This window comes from Pseudorca crassidens, chromosome 1 (genome assembly GCF_039906515.1).
Source record: "Pseudorca crassidens isolate mPseCra1 chromosome 1, mPseCra1.hap1, whole genome shotgun sequence".
Taxonomy (NCBI): Eukaryota; Metazoa; Chordata; class Mammalia; order Artiodactyla; family Delphinidae; genus Pseudorca; species Pseudorca crassidens.
In genome coordinates, this window is record NC_090296.1 from 1,306,679 (window position 1) to 1,320,615 (window position 13,937).

Genomic DNA, 13,937 nt, shown 5'->3' on the forward strand with positions numbered 1-13,937 from the left:
TTAATTGACTGTAGGTGTATGGGTTTATTTCTGGGCTCTCTATTGTGTTCCATTGATCTGTAAGTCTGTTTTTGTACCAGTACCACACCATTTTGATTACTGTAGCTTCGCAGTATTGTCTGAAGTCTGGGCGAGTTATGCCTCCTGCTGTGTTTTTTTTCCTCAGGATTGCTTTGGCAATTCTGGGTCTTTTACGGTTCCATATAAATTTTTGGGTTATCTGTTCCTGTTCTGTGAAAAGCGTCCTGGGTATTTTGATAGGGATCACATTGAATCTGTAGATTGCTTTGGATAGTGCTGCCCTTTCAACACTATTGATTCTTCCAGTCCAACAGCATGGGATGTCTTTCCATTTCTTTGAATCCTCTTTAATTTCCTTTATTAATGCTTTATAGTTCTCAGCATATAAGTCTTTTACCTCCTTGATCAGGTTTATTCCTAGGTGTATATGTATATATATATATTTTTTGGTGTTATTTCAAAAGGTATTTTTTTTTTACATTCCCTTTCTGATATTTCATTGTTGGTGTAAAGAAATGCAGCCAATTTTTGAATGTTGGTCTTGTATCGTGCTACTTTGCTGAATTCATTTATTAGGTCTAGTAGTTTTTGTGTGGAGTCCTCAGGGTTTTCTATATATAGTATCCTGTCATCTGCATGTAGTGACAATTTTACGTCTTCCCTTCCAATTTAGATACGTTTTATTTCTTTTTCTTGTCTGATTGCTCTGGCTAGGACTTCCAATACTACGTTGAATAGAAGTGGTGAGAGTGGGCATCCTTGTCTTGTTTGAGATTTTAGCAGGAAGGCTTTTAGCTTTTCACTGTTGAGTATTATATTGGCTGTGGGTTTGTCATAAGTGGCTTTTATTATGTTGAGATATGTTCCCTCTATTCCCACTTGGATAAGAGTTTTGATCATAAATGGATGTTGAATCATGTCAAATGCTTTTTCTGCATCATTTGAGATGACCATGTGGTTTTGGACTTTTCTTTTGTTAATGTGGTGTATTACATTGATTGACTTGCGAATGTTGAACCATCCTTGTGAACTTGGGATAAATCCCACTTGGTCGTGGTGTATGATCTTTTTTATTTTTTTTATTTTTATTTTTTTTGTGGTACGCGGGCCTCTCACTGTTGTGGCCTCTCCCGTTGCAGAGCACAGGCTCCGGATGCGCAGGCTCAGCGGCCATGGCTCACGGGCCCAGCCGCTCCGCGGCATGTGGTATCTTCCCGGACCGGGGCATGAACCCGTGTCCCCTGCATCGGCAGGCGGACTCTCAATCACTGCGCCACCAGGGAAGCCCTGTATGATCTTTTTTATGTGTTATTGGATTCGGTTTGCTAATATTTTGTTGAGAATTTTTGCATCTGTGTTCATCAGAGATATTGGCCTGTCACTTTCTTTTTTGGTGGTGTCTGTGTCTGGTTTTGGTATCAAGGTGATGGTGGCTTCATAGAATGTCTTTGGGAGTGTTCCCTCCTCTTTATTCTTTTGGAAGAGTTTGAGAAGGATTGGTATAAATTCATCTTTGTATGTTTGGTAGAATTTGCTTGTGAAGCCATCTGGTCCTGGACTTTTGTTTGTAGGGAGGTTTTTGTTTTGTTTTGTTTTTTTAACAGATTCTATTTCACTTCTAGTGATTGGTCTGTTCAAATCATCTATTTCTTCTTGATTCAGTTTTGGTGGGCAGTATGTTTCTAGAAAGTTGTTCATTTCTTCTAGGTTGTCAAATTTGTTGCTGTATAGTTGTTCATAGTATTCTCTTATTTTTTTTTTTTTTTTGTATTTCTGCGGTGTCAGGTGAGATTTCTCCTTTTTCATTTCTTATTATGTTTATCTGGGTTCTCTTTTCTTCTTGGTGAGCCTGGCCAGAGGTTTGCCAATTGTGTTTACCCTTTCAAAGAACCAGCTCTTGGTTTTACTGATTTTTTTCCCTATTTTTTAAAATCTCTATCTCATTTATTTCCTCCATGATCTTTATTATTTCCTTCCTTCTGCTGACTTTAGGTTTTGTTTGTTCTTCTTTTTCTAATTCTTTTAGGTGGTAGGTTAGGTTGTTTACTTGAGATTTTTCCTGTTTTTTGAAGGCCTGTATTGCTATGAACTTCCCTCTAAGAATTGCTCATGCTGTATCCCATAGATTTTGTATGGTTGTGCTTTCATTGTTGTCTGTCTTAAGGTATTTGTAGCATGTTATTTAGTCTTCATGTAGTCTTCTTTTTTTTTCTCATTTCTTTCCTGTGGTTGATGTCTAGTTTCATTGGCATTTTGGTCAGAGAAGATGCTTGAAATAATTCCTGTAGTTTTAAATTTGTTGAGGTTAGTTTTGTGCCCTAGTATGTGGTCAGTCCTAGAGAGTGTTCCATGTACGTTTGAAAAGAATGTGTATTCTGGTGGTTTTTTATTGGATGTAATGTCCTGAAAGTATCAATTAAGTCTAACTGTTGTATTATTTAGGACCTCTGTTGCCTTATTGATTCTGTCTGGAAGATCTGTCCATTGAATGAGTGGGATGTTAAAGTCTTCTACTGTTACTGTATTCCTATCTTGGTCTGCCTTTATCTGTTAGTATTTGTTTTATGTATTTGGTGCTCCTATATTAGGTGCATATATGTTGATGAGTGTAAAATCCTTTTCTTGTATGGATCCTTTTATCATTATATAGTGTCCTTTATCTTTCCTCATGGCCTTTGTTTTAAAGTCTATTTTGTCTGGTACGAATAGTGTGACTCCCACTTTTTTGTCATTTCAGTTTGCACGCAATGTCTTTTTCCATTCCCTCACTTCCAATATGTGTGTGTCCTTTGCCCTAAAGTGGGTCTCCTGTAGGCAGCGTGTTATAGGCTCTTTTTTTAAAAAAAAAAATATTTATTTATTTTTGGCTGTGTTGGGTCTTTGTTGCTGTGCGTGGGCTTTCTCTAGTTGTGGTGAGCGGGGGCTACTCTTTGTTGCGGTGTGTGAGTTTCTCATTTCGGTGGCTTTTCTTGCTGTGGAGCACAGGCTCTAGGCGCGTGGGCTTCAGTAGTTGTGGCACATGGGCTCAGTAGTTGTGGCTCACGGGCTTAGTTGCTCTGCGGCATGTGCGATCTTCCCGGACCAGGTCTCGAACCCGTGTCCCAGGCATTGGCAGGCGGATTCCTAACCACTGATCCACCACCAAGGAAGCCTGGCTCTTGTTTTTTTAAACTCCAGTCTGCCACTCTGTGTCTTTTGATTGGAGCATTCAGTCTATTGACATTTAAGGTAATTATTGATACATATATATTTATTGCCATTTCAGACCTTGTTTTGCAGTTGATTCTTTGTTTCTTCTTTGTTCCTTTCTTTTTGTTTTTCTTTTTGTGGTTTGATGATTTCCTTTCATGCTTGTGTTCTTTTCGGTTTTGGTAAATCTGTTGTATATTTTTGATTTGCGGTTGCCCTGTTTTTCAAGTGTGTCAACGCCTTCTTATATCTGCTTGCTTTAGACTGATAGTCATATAGGCTTAAACACATTCTGAAAAAAAAGAAAAAGAAAAAGAATCTGCATTTTCTTACTGTCCTTCCCCACATTTTATGATTTTGTTGTCCCTCTTTACATCTTCATGTTTATCCTTTTGTTGTTCCTTGTGTTTATCATTGCTTTCACATATAGGTTTTTTTTTCTTTTTGATCTGTTAACTGGATAATTTAAGTGATTTACTGTCCGATTGTGATTTCCTCCTTCCTATATCTTCTTGCTGCTTTTCTATTTAGAGATGACCTTTCAGTATTTCTTTCAGGAGAGGTTTAGTATTGCTGTATTCTTTTCGTTTTTGCTTGTCTGAGAAGTTCTTTTTTTCTCCTATTCTACCTGATAGTCTTGCTGGGTAGAGTGTCCTACAGTCGGTTGCAGGGTTTTCTCTTTCAAGACTTTGAGTGTATTTTGCCACTCGCTTCTGGCCTGCAGTGCTTCTGCAGAGAAATCAGCTGATCGCCTTGTGGGAGTTCCCTTGTAATTAACTCCGTTTTTCTCTTGCTGCCTTTAGAATCCTCTCTTTATCTCTACATTTGTCATTTTCATTACAGTATTTCTTGGTGTAGGTCTGTCTGGGTTCATCTTGTTTGGGACCCTCTATACTTCCTGTATCTGGATGTCTGTTTCCTGCTTTAGGTTTGGGAATTTCTCAGCCATAATTTCTTCAAACACATTCTCGGTCCCCTTTTCTCTTTCTTCTCCTTCTGGAATCCCTATTATGTGTACATTGGCTTGCTTTATATTATCCCATATGTCTCTTATATTGCTTTCATTCTTTTCATTTGGCTTTCTGTCTGCTGATTTGATTGGGTAATTTCCACTATTCTGTCCTCCAGGTCACTTATTCTTTCTTCTGCATTATTCATTCTGCTTTTCTGCCTTTAGCTCAGCTTTTGTCTCAGCAAATGAATTTTCTAATTTTTCTTTGCTCCTCTTTCTAGTTCTAGTTCCTTTTTACAGTAATCTGCATTTCTGTCAATAGTCTTTCTTAATTCTTTCAGTATTTTCATTACTGACTTTTTGAACCTGGTGTCTGTTAGACTGAAGAGGTTTCACTGTTCTTTCAGGGGAGTTCTCTTGGTCTTTTAAGTGAGAGTGCTTCCTCTGCCTCTTCATTTTTTTTTTTTTTTTTTTTTTTGCCTCTTCATTTTGTTTATGTTTCCCTTACTCTGTGAGTTCAGGAGAAACAAATCTCTACTGTCGTCCCGGAGGGCTCTGTATATGCCGGCACATCTCTGTGTAGCTTGTGTGGGTTTCATATGTTTTTGGCGTGAGGGCTGTTCTTGCTTTGGACACTTGCTGTCTCCTTCAGCATGTGCCGGCCTTTATCCCCTTGAGAGGGGCGTGCAGGTGCATGGCCCACGCGCACGCTCCCGGGGGGGCGGGGCAGCGGTTGGCTTCTGGTCATGGGTCCCTGGTGGAGGCAGCTGGCTGCACGTACTCCGGGGAGACGGGGCAGTGGTTGGCGCCGGGTCGAGGGACCCTTGGCAGTGGTGGGCTGCCCATGCTCCGGGAAGGTGGGGGCAGTGACCTGCACCTGCTCACAGGACCCTCGGCAGCGCTGGCCCGCACTGCCTCTGAGGTCTGAGATGGCAGCAGCGACTAGCGCCTGCCCCTAGAGCTCTTGCAGGCGGTGCCCTGCCGCGTGAGAGCATGGACAAAGAAGCTCCTATGGTGGGCCTGTTCCTCTCCTTGTGTGCCCCCCAACAGTGGTGCCCTGCCTCTCTGGACTCCCTCATTTGTGGCGCACCACACCCCAGCCCCCTCAGGCTGTCTTCGTGCAGCCAAGCCCGGTCCTCTCCCCAGGGTCTGACCTCCAAAGCCCAAGCCTCAGCACCCAGCCCTCACCGGTCCCCGTGGACGGGCGTCTCAGACTGTGGAGAGCCTGTCGGCACCGATCCTCTGTGCAGGTCTCTCTCTGCTCTGCGCTCCCCTCTGTCCTGACAGATCTCCCCACCAGTGAGGGGACTTCCCATGTGTGGAAAGCTTTCCTCTTTCACAGCTCCCTCCCAGGGCAGAGGTCCTGTCCTGATTCCCTTCTCTCTTTCTTTTTTCCCTTTTTTTTTTGTCCTACCCAGTTACGTGGAGATTTTCTTGCCCTTTTGGAGGTCTGAGGTCTTTTGCCAGCATTCAGTAGATGTTCTGTGAGAGTTCCACAGGTAGATGTATTTTTTATTTTAAAAAATTTTTTGCCGCACCTCGCAGCATGTGGGATCTCAGTTCCCTGACCAGGGATGGAACCCGCGCCCCCTGCCGTGGAAGCGCAGAGTCTTAACCACTGGACCGCCAGGGAAGCCCCTGTAGATGTATTTTTGATGTATCTGTGGGAGGTGAGCTCTGCGTCCTACTTCTCCACCATCTTGATCCGCTCCCTTGAGGTTCGCATTTTTCACTGTGGACATCCAGTTACAACACCATTTATCAAAGAGACCATTCTTTCCTAGTCAATTGCATTGGTCCATTTGCCATAAATAAAGTGGCCGTAGACGGAGGAGTCGATTCCAGACTCTGGTAAGACACCACAGACACACTCTGTAACTGCTGTCGGTTGGTCTGTCTGTCCTGAGCTAGTGCTACATCGTCCTGATCGCTGGGCATTCCAGTGATAACGTGGTGGTGTGAGTTCTCCAGCTTTGTTGTTCTAGCTCGTTCATTCTAGCTCCTTTGCGTTTCAAAATAAATGTTAGAATCAGCTTGTTGGTTTCCACAGGGAAACCTGCCGGTTTTTTGATTGGGATTTGCATTGAATCTATAGATCAATTTGTGGAGAATTGTTTTGTTTACTTATGAAATCTAATAGTTTATAAATTCTCTCCTTCATTAACACACATGTGGTCTGGGACTAGACATTATTGCTTCTTCCTTTCCCGTCTTTATGGTCATCATTTATTTTCAGGGCTTTGTTACACTTTTATTGCTGTGTGTTGCTACACTCTCCAGGGAGGTGCTGAATAGAATGGTGGGATTGGGTGTTCTTGTCTGATTCCTGACAGTGATGGGAAGTGGTCAGTATTTCTCTGTTATTGAGAATGATGTTAGCATTTTGTCACATGCTTCTTTGTATTATTGAAATGATGATATATTTTTTCTGTTAATTTTGTTATTGTAATTGATTACGCCGATTGATTTTGTGAATGGGAAGCTCACCCCACATTTCTGGAATAAATCTCATTGGGTCTTGACACCTTGTTCTTTTTTTTGTTCTCTTAAGAGCTGTGTGTGATTTACCTGTTTCTTCTTTAAATGTGTGGAAGAATTTACTAGCGAAGCCATCTGGGCTTTGAGTTTTCCTTGTAAGGAGATTTTAATTACAGATACATTTCTTTAACAGGACAATTTTAAATAGGATTTTACTGGGCCCACTTAGGTTTTCTATTTCTTCTTGTCAGTTTTGGTAAGATGTGCTTTTCAATTTAATATCTGTTTCAGTAATTCAAATTCAGATTTGTTGCCATAGTCTTTCATAATATTCTCTTATGCTTTTAATGTGTTTCCTGGATTTTTAGTGATGTTCTCCTTTTATTCCTGACATTAGTAATTTATGCTTTATCCCTTTTTCTCTTGATTGATCTTGCTAGGAATTTATCAGTTTAGCAATTGTGTTAATCTTTTCAAAGAGTGCATTTGGCTTTGTTGATCTGCTGTGTGTTTGCTATTTGATTGGGTTCTGTTCTTTATTATTCTCTTTCTTCCACATCTTCTGTGTAGTTCATTATTCTTTTTTGGCTTCTTAAGTTGGAAACTTCATCAGTTTTTCAGGCTTTCTTTTTCTAATATTTGCATTTAAGATGTACATTTCTCTAAGCTTTGGTCTAGCTGTAACGTCCAAGTTTTGAGATAGCTATTTCTTTTTTTGTTTTTTTTGTTGTTGTTGTTGTTGTCGAAGTATAGTTGATTTACCATGTTGTGTTACAGATAGCTATTTCTCCTTTTAGTTCTGTGGATTTTTTTAAAGTTTTTATTTAAAATGGTGTCAGACCTGCAGACTTACAGCAGAGTTGCAGATACAGCGTCCTGAGCATTCCGGTTCCCAGCTTTCCCGGTAACACACACATGGTCCGTAACCTTGGCACAGTGATCCATGCTGAGAAGGTGTGGCACGTGGCACAGGGCTGCTGACGACGCTGCACACCTGGCTCCCTGTCCCGGTCTGCCCACTCATGCCCTCTCTGCTTCAGGGTCCAGTCAGGGCCCCCGGGATGCATGTAGCCTCACCTTCCATAGTCTCCTCCCATCTGTGACAGTTTCTCCCAACCTGGACACACGGGAAGAGTCCTGGGTGGGTGTTTTATAGAAGGTTCCTCAGTTTGAGTTTGCTGTGGATTCTGGGGGGAGATCCCACAAAGACGTGGCGCCCTTCTCTTTGCCCCATAACAGGGCTACCTCAGGTCATGTGACTTGGCTCTGGTGATGTTGGCCTAGAACACTGCCAGGGTCCTCCACAAAATGTCTCACGTGTTTCTTTTCCATCCTCTGTCCCTTAGAAGCAACTCACTGAGTCCAGCCGCACTCAGAAACGGGAGGGAAACTGAGTCCACCTCCCCGGGGAGGGGGGATGTTAATGTGCACATGTTACTGCAAGATTGCAGGGAGGAACTTAGTGGCTGTGCAATACCCTGCTTCTCCCTGAAGCCTTGCCTGCTGCTCCCAGTGGCCCTCAGCAGATCTTTCCTGCAGCAGCGCCTTTTGTGCTAAGGCCCTCATCCCTGCACCATTTTAGTCTTCGGAATTCTGTCAGGTAGCATTGTCCCTTTCCTGTTAGTTCTGTCAAGTTTTACTTTGTATGTTTTGAAGGTAAGCTATTAAGTACATACTGTTGCCCACCTTCAAATACAACAGCCAGTTATGTTACCAGCAACATGAGTTTACTCGGGAGAGGCAGGGGAATTGCAGTTCGGGACCCCCAAGCTATGGCAAACCACAGGCAAGTCCTGCAACAATGGAGAGGAGCCTTATTTTATGGGTGGGGGGGGGCGGGGGAAGGAGGAAGTTGGGCGGGACTGCTTTGAAGGTTTTCCAGTCTCCATTGAAGGAAAGTGAGAGTTGAGGGTGGTGGCGGTTTCTCATTGGCTGGGCTGTTGCTGGGCCGGGAGAAAATCTTCCTTCCTCTTCCCAGGGCAGCGCACCAGCTTCTTCCTGCCCAGAAACGCGAAGCAAGCTGGGAAGGAGGGCCTGGTGTGGGAGCGCCCCTTTCAGGGATTCCTGCCTCCGTTTTAAGCGAGTTGCCCTTATTAATTTCCACACTGTAGGGCTGTTATTTCTTCCTGTGGTGTTCGTATGTTCTTATCACATGCCCTCTTTATTTCTAGTAATCCTTCTTGCCTAAAAGTCTGCTCCCTGTCTGGAGGGAGAGGCCTGCCCATGTCAGCTGTGAGCCTCCCTCTGTGGTTTGTCACCTGGCAGCTGCCCTTCTCCTTTGGGGCTGCATTCTGGGAGAGTCCCTTCCTCCAACTCCTAGCTCTCTTTTTATTTTTATTTATTTATTTATAAATTTATTTACTTATTTTTGGCTGCGTTGGGTCTTCGTTGCTACACTTGGACTTTCTCTGTTTGCGGCGAGCGGGGGCTATTCTTCGTTGCGGTGCGTGGGCTTCTCACTGCGGTAGCTTCTCTTGTTACGGAGCACGGGCTCTAGGCGCACGGGCTTCAGTAGTCATGGTGCACGGGCTCAGTAGTTGTGGCTTGCGGGCTCTAGTGCACAGGCTCGGTAATTGTGGCACATGGGCTTAGTTGCTCCACTGCATGTGGGATCTTCCTGGACCAGGGCTCGAACCCGTGTCCCCTGCATTGGCAGGCGGATTCTTAACTGCTGTGCCACCAAGGAATCCCCGGACTGTGTCTTTTTAATTACAGCCTATTCATACATTTCTATGAATCGACATCTTTCTAATATTTTGAGGTTATGATGGGGCTTGCCAAGCTCTCTTCTGTTAGCAGTCTGCTTGTGGAGCTTGGTGTTTCTCCCTCTTCATGTTGGCGTTTTCTACAGATTCTCAGTTGTTAGTTCATGTTTATACGAACGCGGGTCTTAAATTGAACTCTTTACATCTGTCGCCCACCTGGGGCACCCATTGGCTTCTGAGTGCCCCTGGATGTGACCATGGGAGTGGCTTCTAGTGTGTCGCTGCATGGGGACAGGTGTGACATGCTAGTGCACCGTGAGTCAGGCCAGCTGCACAGGCCTGGCTGGCGCTGTGAAGGTCCTTCCGGCCCGAGGGAGGCTTCTGGGGGAAGCCCTGTGATGTCGTGGCTTAGCTTCCTGAGCTGGGCCAGGTTAGACCCTCCTTCCACATGTTCCCGGGGCACTTGCCTGCCCGCATGCTGCTCTGTGTTCATTCTCGTGCTCTCTGCCGTCACCACCGTCCTGGAAGGATGCTGTTTGGCCACCGTCTCGAAGGGAGAAGCAGGCCTTATTTTTACAAAATGTCAAAAATTTGAACGCCCTCTGTGCTAGTGCGTTGCCTTTTTGCATTCATTTACTGTTCCAAGGAGAGGAAGCTGTGGTTGGTTAATCAGGAGTCTGTTTTACATGAGTTTGCATTTGTTAATAACATCTTCGTGCACTTAAAAGCTGCACACATGCCTGCGTCATATGATCTGTTCAGTCTGCCAATCGTGCTGCTGAACTTGCGTGAATTAAAAACTCATTTGGGGGGGTGGGGAGTAACTGCCAGTGGGTACAGGGTTTCCTTTTGGGTGATGAAAATGTACCAAGGTGTGGTAAGGGTCGCACAACTCTGTGAACATACTAAACCACTCAACCTATAAACATTTTAAGTGGGCAAATGTTACAGTACGTGACTTACATTGCAATAAAGATGTTATAACTTACTGTAATAACTTCAAGCCCCCCAAGCTGCTGGGGGGGCCCTGGCCCATGGTGTGGGGGGTGGGGTGGGTCCTGGCGTCTGTGAGCTCCTCTGGGGAGCATCTCTCTCTCACCTTCCGTTGCAGGAGCTCCCAAACGCGCACTGAGGAGCTAGCTGGGAGCGAGACCCCGGCATTAGCAGGTCTCCCATCCGCCGCCCCGTTTACCTCCAAGCCGGCTGGGCTGCGGAGTGGACCGCGTTTGTCTGTCTGGTGTGTCTGGCGTGAGAGCATGCAGTGCTGACGGGGAGCCAGTGCCCAGCCTCCCTGTCTTTCTGTCCAGATGGTCAGTATGTCGGCTGTTCCCCGGACTCGGCTCTGGCGCGGCGAGCGTGATCCCTTGTCACTGCAACCTGACCAGAGGCCTCAGAGCTGTGTGGGCTCCAGGCGAGCTTTGCTGGGGGTCGAGGGAGCAGGGCCACAAAGGGCAGGGACGCTTCTGGGACATGCTGACTGCCTGATGCCACGGTCGTCAGGCCCATCCCTGGGCTGCCAGCCTGCGTGCCTGTGGCCGGCTCCCCGGGGCGCTGGCTCTCTGGGTGCCCACCTTTGGCCGGCGGTCAGTGTTGGCGTGTGTGGGGTGTGTGGGCCATACCGTTAGCGGCCGAGGCTGGAGGAGACCACACAGCCCTCGCTTCCCTGAGCCCATGGTCCTTGTCAAAGAGCGCAGCGGAATCGGCTCTTAGCTCTTTGTGGGCGAAGCAGAGGTCCCTGGCCCAGCGTAGGGCGGCCTTAGCCAGAGGAGAGAGGGTCTCGGGTGCCGAGGACACTGGGTGGAACTGGAGTCTGTGCTGGGACCTGTCTGCTCGCTGTGCCAACACAGCACATGAAGGTGGGTGTGGGCTGGGCCTGGAGCAGAGACGTAGGAAGCTGTGGGCGCTCTGGCTCACAAGGGCAACGCGCTGCCGCGTGCGGGATGGCCCACGATGGCTCGCTGGTGCGTGGGCAGCATGTCTGCTTCCTCTCTTGCTGCCGTCTTTTGGCCCACAGCTTCTGAGATGGCCTTGCTTCATTAAGAGGTGTGGACGCAGACTGTGGCCCGGGTCAGCTGACATCCTGGCCGTGCGAGGGCCCGCGCCCCTCCCTCCCTGAATCTGCCTGTGCTGTCCGTGGCCTCACCGAGGCTGGCGGGGGGGCCTTAGGGAAGGCTGGGTGGGCGTGACCCACCCCCTGGCTGTGGGAGCAGGAGGCAGAGCCTGGGGAGCTCACCCACGGGGAGGGGGCATTTGAGGTTGAGTGTGTGGAACTTGCTGGCCATATTGTTTAATGGTGTTCAGCACCAGGCTGGCCGGCCTGCACAGAGCCCTTTCCAGACACACTGAGCTCAGGGCCCTTGAGAAGGGCCCTTGCCCCCTGGGCCTGATGCCACTCCAGCCTGGAGGAGAGTGTCTCACTGCACGTGAAATAATAGGAAATTTGCATCCAGTGTCCATACATAAAATTTTACTGGAACCCATGCAAAAAGTGAACTTAAAAGTGTAAAAGGAAAAGGGTAGATCTTCACTTTCCATCTTAAATTGCTGAGGCGGTCGTGTGACCCTTTTATTTTTAACAAAGTTGTCAGTTAACGGACAGTTGGGAACCCGCGGTAACGTTTCATGTTGTGTCCTAGGGAGGCGTCAGATCCATCATCTGGGGAACCAGCTGCAGCTGAACCAACACTGCCTGGACACAGCCTTCAACTTCTTCAAGATGGCCGTGAGCAAGCACCTGACCCGTGGCCGGAAGATGGCCCACGTGATCGCGGCCTGCCTCTACCTGGTGTGCCGGACGGAAGGCACCCCGCGTATCCTTTGGTTTGGGGACCTCTTGGAGGACCCCATCTTGGCTCTTGGTCAGCCTCCCTCTGCTGTCGGGCTCCGTGTCCCAGTAGCTTAGTGTTTGTGTTTAATTGGAGCACCTTGTTGGATTAACCGTCTGGACGGATAGGAGACTTTCACAGATTGAGGAGCTGGGCAGCTGGGTGCCCGTCCCCCCTCGGCCCCTGGGGAGGACTCTTCAGCATCTTCCTGCGGTTGGCCAGTTGTAGCCAGGCCTGTGTCCCGAGGGGCTGCTGACCTCATCCCCTCCTCGCCAGCCCCGCCTTCTCCGAGAGCATGGTGCTCTGCTCTCCCCTTGTGCCTGGACGGTGGGGCGCCCTCGGCTGCCCTGCAGGCGTTTGCGTGTGTCGGGAATTCTGTCCATTGCGCCTTCCTGAAGAGGGCCTTCTGGGGCTTTCTGGCCCCTCCACTTGGCCTCTGCTCTCGCTGCCTCCTCGTGTCTCTTTTCCCCTCGCCTCTCCTTGCAGGACCCACGCTCCTGGCCCTGTGTCCTCGTACTTATGTGACAGCACGTGCCCCGTGGCTTCTGAGAACGGGCGCCTCTGAGCATCTGACCCCCTGTGGTCTTCCTTCTGCCCAAGCTTTGGGGATAGTCTGGCAGGATTCTGGGCTGGAAGTTGGTCTCCCCAGCACTTGGACAGTGGTGCCCCTAGTCTCCCTGCGTCCCGCGCGCCTGTGGGACAGGTGGATGCCCTGGTTCGGCGTCCTCTGTGTGGGACGCTGCGTTGCTCTCCGGGCTGTAGCACCTCCTGTTTGTCTTCAGGCTCAGAGGTCCACGTGCGGTGCCCCCAGCGGCCCTTCCCCCGCGGCCTCCTGTCTCCGGCTTCTGGAGTCACTGTGGCTTCTCCCTTTGTGTCTTCTTTGTTCACTCTGCTGCCCTGCTGACCTGTCTTCTGGTCTCCTTTCCTGTTTCCCACTTACTTACCTTCTGCTTTGAGAGAGTTTATCTTCCAGCCAGGTCTGCGTTTCTGCTTTCACGGTTTCAGCTGGAGTAGCTCCGTGTTATCCGCACCCTTCCTTGTGAGGCGGTCCTGCGAGGCTCTCGTGGGAGCCACGGCGTCTGGTCTCTCGTGGGAGCGGTGGCCTCTTCGAGCTCTGTCCTCCCCTGCTGTTCCTTCCGTGTGCCGCGCAGGCTTTCCCCGATGGCGGGTGGCCTGGCCGTCGCCCCCGTTTGCATGGAGTGCTGGAAGGGTCCTCGAGACAGTGTGCGTGGGTGGGCGACCCCCAATATCAGAATCTTTCACTAAAATGTCTTTCAGTTTTTGAAAGGTACCGTTTCAGCATAAAAGCGTTTGTTGCTTGACGGGATGAAGCTGCGCGCTCTGGCGGTCCCACGAGGTGGCGCAGTGGAGCTCCGTCCGTGGTCACCGCCTTGCCCCGCGGCGAGGCCTGCCCCGGCCTGGCTCGGGCGGGGTGGGGAGCCGGGTGGGGGGGGCTGCAGGGAGGTGCGGGCGCTCGGGTCAGGGCCCCGCTCTGCCTCCTGAGCGTGGCCCGAGCCGGAGCCGGAGCCGCGGGGGCCGCAGGGGCGGTCGGGGAGCGGACACAGGTGTACGGGCGGGCGGGGCTCTGGAGGCGGCTGCTCCATTCCCCGCCTCGCGCTCCTCCCGCCCCCCTGGGGCGAAGGGGCGGGCACCTCGTCCAGGGGTCCAGACGTGGCCCCGCCCCCGGGTGGAGGAGAGTGAGCGGGGCCCAGCAGCCCCGGCTCGCCCACACCCGAGGGGTGGGTGCCTCCCACACGGTGGAGCGGC

At 48.9% G+C, this 13,937-nt stretch overlaps 1 protein-coding gene across 9 annotated transcripts in view; it reads left to right on the top strand.

The window, feature by feature from the left end:
• Window positions 1–13,937, top strand: part of BRF1 (BRF1 RNA polymerase III transcription initiation factor subunit) — a 69,527-nt gene that overhangs the window by 14,478 nt on the left and 41,112 nt on the right. For 8 of the 9 annotated variants that reach the window (XM_067709524.1, XM_067709117.1, XM_067708956.1 and 5 more), the window contains one exon: window positions 11,982–12,155. The exons of the other annotated variant lie outside the window; for it this stretch is intronic. In XM_067709524.1, coding sequence (XP_067565625.1) covers window positions 11,982–12,155 — 174 coding nt within the window. The remainder of the gene's footprint in view (window positions 1–11,981; window positions 12,156–13,937) is intronic. 9 annotated transcript variants of the gene reach the window in all.